General features: G+C 34.5%; 1 protein-coding gene across 1 annotated transcript; it reads right to left on the reverse strand.

The window, feature by feature from the left end:
- Window positions 1-540: 540 nt before the first annotated feature.
- On the reverse strand, window positions 541-6,119 carry LOC107852010 (60S ribosomal protein L18a-like protein). Its single transcript, XM_016697054.2, has 4 exons — window positions 5,681-6,119; window positions 3,465-3,540; window positions 2,954-3,068; window positions 541-913 (listed from the first exon to the last, which is right to left on the reverse strand). Exons 1-4 carry the CDS (start codon window positions 5,922-5,924, stop codon window positions 854-856), a joined length of 495 nt encoding a protein of 164 aa, XP_016552540.1. The 5' UTR covers window positions 5,925-6,119; the 3' UTR covers window positions 541-853.
- Between the last annotated feature and the right edge of the window lie 835 nt (window positions 6,120-6,954).

Raw genomic sequence — 6,954 nt, forward strand, 5'->3', positions numbered from 1 at the left:
TATTTGAGAATAAAATTTTAATATTTCGGGATTGAATTTGGTACAAGATATTAATACCGTTTGGTATTAATATCTTGTACCAAACCCAATACCGAATACCAATTATCAAATTTTTCGGTTCGATTCAAACCCAATACCGAATACCAATTATCAAATTTTTCGGTTCGATTCAGTAATTGATTTTCGATATTTTATACCTAGTGGCCAGTCCGATATATTAGTAATGTTCAGAAATTAGGATAGGGATTTTAAACAAAAAAAAAAAAATAGACTAGCGAATTAAACAAATTTATATTAAATGTGTTCTATATATTAAATTAAAATATAAAACATTCATCTGTTAGGGGAAGAAATGAACGAAGTTATGCCATGAATTGGATATCCTATGACCTATGGGATAAGTAAACCCACAACCATATATATGAAATAGCTTTGTTCATTTCATAGTGTATATAAATGATGAGAAAAACAATTCAAAGAGGCCGGATTAGCTAATACTCATATGCGGAGAATTATACATGTATTTAAGAAAAGCCAAGATCTCCAACAATCTTTGCAATTTCTAAACTTCTTGCCAATGGAGCAGCCAATTTTACACAAACCTCCAATTTATTTCTGCACTTCTATTGGGGAATTTTCAAAAAATATACATCAAACCAAGAAGTACCACAAAAATTATAAAGGAAAAGTATGATAACTGACAAGTATAAGAACCACCAAGTCAATATTTGCTATACAAATTGAGAAAAGGAGACATCTTACAAACAAAAACCAATTACTAAAGTTGCCCTTTCCTTCGTCTCTTCCCCACCTTTTTATAGAGAATAAGTTACATTTTGCAGCTTGGATAGCCTCACCAGGAATGAGTTGCCTTTGTGACACCAAAAGTCAAAGCAATCAAAGCAAGCATGGCCTGATTTACCAAACAAATAAACAAGTTAAAGAGGCTGATATTGTATGAGAAAACAAATTGAAAAATAATGAAGTAATGGGGTGGATGTGCTGATACTGTGCTTCTATTGGGTACTGCAGAAATCAGAAAGCTAATCAGTGCATAGCTATAACTGCTTGGGTGGTAACAACGAACATTTGTCTATCCATGATCTTACCTTCACCCTATTTGTTTGCCTCCCCCTTCACCCCCCACCTACTATCTTCACCCTATTTTGTCTGCCTCCCACTTCATCCCCCATCTACCCTCAACCGCAAACAATGGAAGGCTTAAAGCACCTCATAGCTTACCCACGTTTAGCATTACTAAAAAGGGAAGTTAACCTGTAACACAAACAGAGTATTTAAGTATTACTCTGCAAGTAGAGCAACACTAGTACATGGGTATCAGCGCAGGATTGCCTATTTCCTTATATGGAAGACTTCTTTTAAGAGGGTAACTTTATATGGAAGACTTTTATTTGCCAGCTAAGAAGTAGCACCAATTCAAATTTGGAAGAATTAAACTACACGTTACTTGGATACAAATCAATGATCAGAATAAAAAGATTGAACACATGAACGTAAGACCTTAAGCGCCAGCTTTCCTGAATATCAGTCAGCACTAGAAGGTAAAGTAACATAAATATATAAATAAGCCAAAACTCATGCAAGAGTAGGATTACAACTTTGGCTCTATCGAGAATGAAGGCTATTGTTGAATAATCTGTGAGAAATGCTTCCTCACAGCCACATAGGAATGACAATTTGATGATTGGGCTAATATGGCAGAATGGAAACTTCAGACACGCAGACATGAAAAGGGGCTAAAAGCAATTTTGCAAAGGGGCAGGTAAAAGAGGTTGGCCTTAGAATTAGTTACCCAAATGTAATCCATCTCTCCAACTAGTCTAATTGTTCCATCCCTTTCATTTTTCTTTAATATATGGTCATAGAAAAGCTAAGCTATAATATACGTTTAGGACTGCTTTGAGTAAGGTAAATATCAATAGAAAAGGAATATCTAAGTGAAACGAAGTAAATTCCAAGGTAAGCACTCACAGAGTGTAACAAAAAATAATTATTCAATGACCAATATCAAACCCATGTTGTTTAGAAGTACGAAACATTTATCCTTTTCAAAAGTTATAGCTTCCCAAACAAAATTTCATCACTCACACTGTTCTATTTATATGGCACACGTTTTTCTTAGTTTGTACAAAAAAGAATTAACACCTTTCCGTATTTGCAAACTCTTTAAGCATCAAATTTTACCCTTAGTGACATGCAGTTATATCCATAAAAATGTCGAAACATGTTTAAAACCATAAGTTCTAAGGGTACTTTTGCTGTGTGCCAAACGTCCCTCTCTTTCTTATACTCTGTACCCAATGAAACTGATTAACTGTACCCCAACAATATTGCTAAATTTGACTCCTAGAAAAACGTATTATGCATGCGCAAGAATTTGTGGAAAAGGGATATCATCAACCATACAATTGAACCCAAAAAAATAACGAACTATTGCTACTGCACATTATCCATCCCAAAAACGGAAGGACTTGCTAGAAAAATCTTCGTCTAATTCACTCAAGTTGTGAGAAGTAAATTTAAAAGTTACATAGCATTTAACCTTTCAACTACCACTCCACCCCAACAATGGAACGAGGCCCACACTCCACACACAGCTTAAGTTTGTTCCCTTTTTTTTCTTTTCTGTTTTATCTCTCAAGAAGTGGTAAATCTTATTTAATATCCTTTCATCTTCGTAATCATATTCATCCTTTTCTTTTTGTGAAACTATATTACTTTTGTAGAATATCACGAAAAGTTATAGCACAGGCGAAAGGAATCCCAGTTTTAAGATCACCATAATGCCTGTGCATAGAAATGAGAGCATACTTGTGACATCGAGCCAGTATTACAAGTTGGAGGCTAACATAGTAATGACGGAGAAATCACTAAATCAAAGCATATAAAGTATCTGCCACATAATAATCTTAGTGAGAGAATCAAAAGTTACCCCCAATGTGCAAGCTATAAGGCCAGCCTTCTCTCTATAATCAATCCGTACACACAGAAGAAGAAAAGCTCCGATGTACCAAGGGATGGTACCAAGAAAGAAACCAGAGATGAACCTTGCAAACAAAGCAGAAATATTTGAAAGTAAGCCAACATTGAATCCTAATCAATCTTTACAGCAGTCAAAAATTGAGTTTATAAAATCTGGTCAATGAAACGTCAAAAAGAGGTAAATCCATTAGAAACTATCAGATCAGGGTTTTTGATATCATTGAGTTTTACTCCTGTGTGCCTTCACATAGTTTCCCCAACATCTGACCTACCAGTTTTAATTTTAATACAAATTAAGACTCTGAAGGAAATGAAGGAGCTCTAAAATAATAACAAAACCTGAGTATGACTACATATATTACATTTTTTGCATAAAACAAAATATTTATCAATCTGACCATAATATAAAAAGAAAATTTAACAATAAGGGGTCAAGAAAAGGTACAAGAACAGGAACGTACAAGAACCAGCCGATCCCAATTCCACAACAAGGAAGACGATGCTCCCTTACAGGTCTACCTTCAGCAACAGCATAACCTAAACCATAGTGAAGTGACATAATGAACATGGTATACCGTCTGACATTAAAATAATGTTATGAACAACCAAATATTTTCAAAACTAGCAATTGGAGCAGAAAAAATCAAAAAACATTTTCAAATGTCATTCCTGGAATTTCCGACACATCCTATATAATTAGTTCAACATTCTTCCTGTGTCAGTTCTTTTTAAAAAAATAACATTTGCCTCCACTTATACAACTTTAAATGCTTTAAGAAAGTTGGCGACATGCCATAATCCCTCTGTCCCATTTTATGTGACAGTATGCGACTGGGCACAAAATTTTAAAATTAAAGAAGCCTTTTGACATGTAACTTGTAGGCACAAGCTTATCAAGATAAGATTATGAAAATCCAGAACTCCATAAATTTTCTGACAGTCAAAGTCTAAGTGGATTTTCTTCTTTTAACATTTTCCTTATTCTACACTTTGTTCTTCAGTTAACTTTTCAAGCAGCAACACAATCTTGTTGTCCTAAAGAGACGCAAAGTTACACAGAAGAAAGTGAATTTTCCATAATGCATCATCATCACCCATACTATAGATATCTTCTGTATCTTTTTAAGGGGACGCGGCATTTTTTCCATAAGTGAAAAGAAATCTTGTTTTATTAATATAAGCAGCCAAACACCTTCACTGGACAGGACAAAAAAAGGACACTTTCCAGCAGCAAAAAAGCGCCAATTGCCTAGTTATAACCCCTGCTCAAACTGAAGATAATCTGTAAACTCTGTCAAATTTACTACTGCTTATAGATTCTTTAAATTATACCAAAAGGCTAGAAGAGATAAACATTCAAAATCAGAATATGTACTTAAGTTGCTTTGCCCCAGAAGCACCTCTGGCTGCTCTTCTTCACTATCACGCATGACACAACATACAGAAAATCGCATGGTTCTCCACTTCTTTTCTGCAGATTCTTATTGCATTTACAACCCTTCCGACTTATTGGCATCACCCAGCTAACACCAAACATGGCCAAAAAGAATTTGAAAGCTCACCATTGTAAGAACAGCCGGAAGAGGTATTTACTGTCCCCGGTCTCCTTTTCACACTGGAGATACTCTTGCACATTTACATTCCCCTTGAGTGAGAATTTTAGAGGAAAACCCAAGTAATACAGGCTACCTTTAATGGTGTTTTAGAGCCCCAAATCATTTACCAAATCCATAAAGGAAATCTGCAGACAGTTGAGTAAAGCATTTTGTAGTATTTGTTTGTACTGTGAAGCTCTTCCTATTAACTGTCTCCACATTGGTGTAACTTTTATTTCAAGATCTAAATGTACTTGGTAAATTGCCTGCAATAGAGCTGTCATTTTTCGACTTCCCAATCAAAACTGTCTCTTCAAAAAGGCAAGTGAGCCTCCATGCTTGTCTTTGTAAGCCACCTTGGGGTGATAATACAGCTTGAATTTTTCTGGAGTATCTTGTTATATAGGATGGTGGACATGGATATCATCACCAAACATATTTATGTAGTTTAAATTTTAGCACAGAGTCCATGATATTAGACAAATTCATATGGCATTTTTGATTAAATCCTAATTTGACGGCTATAATTTCTTCCCTATGGTGCCGTACTTGGTATAGCTAATCCTACAATCTGCATTATCAATCCCCTTCTTGTAATTCCTCAACGACAAAACCGTACAACCATTTCTTTTTCACGATTGGTGACAAAACCATACCGCCAGTCAATCATACTATAACCGATCACACTTATATACCCTGCATTCTGTTCCGAATTAACATATTATCACACAAAACTGTAGCTCAACAAAATCATAAATTCATGAAGTATTCCTCCCTCCATTTCAATTTGTTTGTTTTATTTCCTTTTTAGTCCATTCCAAAATAATATATCTTCCCTTTTTTGAAGACTCTTTATTCTAGCTTTTCACCCCACATATTTAAACTTTACTTTCTTAAACTCCGTCGCAAATCGAAATCAAACAGACAAATGGAAATAGAGGGAATATTTAAGAAGAGGAATGACGAGTTGGATTAAAACCAATTCCCAACTTTAACTAAATTATGGGAAACAAGCATAAAAGAAAATGTAATATATATGGAAGCGCATATAGATAGATATATGAAAATTTGAGAAAACACACCGTGAGGAGTTTGATAAGCATGAGGATAGTAATGAGGAGGAGCGCCGGAGGAACCAGGCGGAGGAACCGGCTGAGGAAACCCGAACACCGGCTGAGACTGCGGGGGAGCAGACGAAGCAGAAGGAGGCGGATAATTAGCTACTCCTTGAAACGTACCGTAGTAATAATTTTCCGGCAACCGTTCACCGCCGGCCGAAGAGGCCCTGTTCTTACCGTCTTCTTCGCTCATAGTTTTTTCCCCCATAGTAATAGAGATCGACAGAAGGCTTAGGATTTCTGGATTAAAACGGCGTCGTATTGATTCTGACGCCGATTATTTGAATCGGATCGGCGGGGAGAGGTGATCGGCGATTTTGCGGTATTCGGTTTGTTTCGGCGGACTGGTTGTGTTAGATGATTTTGCTAATTTATTTATTTTTCCAGCTTGGCTTACCTGGTAAGTTTAATGCCAACACGTGGATTAAGGTGTTAAGTGGGCCAGGATGTGTCAAACTTGGAATTGGCCCGTAAATTTTAGCCGGTTAGTGGGCTGATTTGAATTCGGGCCTGGTTAAACAGGTCAGTTCGGTTTCGGATCCAATAATAATTTTCTTAAAAATAATTTTGAATCGGTCCACTTAACTCAATCCGGTCCAACCCACTTAAACCCGGTCAAATCGATCAAAAATAAAAAAAAATAATTTTTTTCAATATACACTATATATACCCACCTATATATATTTTAAATACGTTAAACAATATATATACACTATATATATAGTATATACTATATTAGAATTTAAAAAATATATACACATATACACAATTACACATGTAATCGTGTATACGACTATACGTTAGTTAAATATATATATATTACTCTAAATAAAACATATACTACAAGATATATACTGCAATATAATGATATATATAATAATTTATAAAACATATACACATGTATATGTTAAATATATACGTCTATAGAAGATATATACACATATATACGTACCATTCAATATATATATACTACTTTAAATAAATATACTACAATATATATACACACTATATATATAGTTATATACTAATTTATAAAACATATACACATGTATACGTTAAATATATACGTTTATAGAAGATATATACATATATATACGTGCCATTCAATATAAATATACTACTTTAAATAAAATATACTACAATATATACACACACTATATATAGAGTTATATACTAATTTATAAAATATGCATATGTTAAATATATGCGTCTATAGAAGATATATACACATATATACG

This window comes from Capsicum annuum, chromosome 2 (assembly GCF_002878395.1).
Source record: "Capsicum annuum cultivar UCD-10X-F1 chromosome 2, UCD10Xv1.1, whole genome shotgun sequence".
In the NCBI taxonomy this organism is placed as follows: Eukaryota; Viridiplantae; Streptophyta; class Magnoliopsida; order Solanales; family Solanaceae; genus Capsicum; species Capsicum annuum.

Excerpts from the sequence above, each read along its gene's own strand:
- LOC107852010 (XM_016697054.2), bottom strand. The coding sequence starts at position 5,924 with ATGGGGGAAAAAACTATGAGCGAAGAAGACGGTAAGAACAGGGCCTCT. Across the intron at positions 3,069-3,464 it reads ATTGGGATCGGCTGGTTCTT|GTTCATCTCTGGTTTCTTTC; the intron begins GTACGTTCCTGT and ends TTTGTTTGCAAG. Across the intron at positions 914-2,953 it reads TTATAGCTTGCACATTGGGG|GCCATGCTTGCTTTGATTGC; the intron begins GTAACTTTTGAT and ends TTGGTAAATCAG.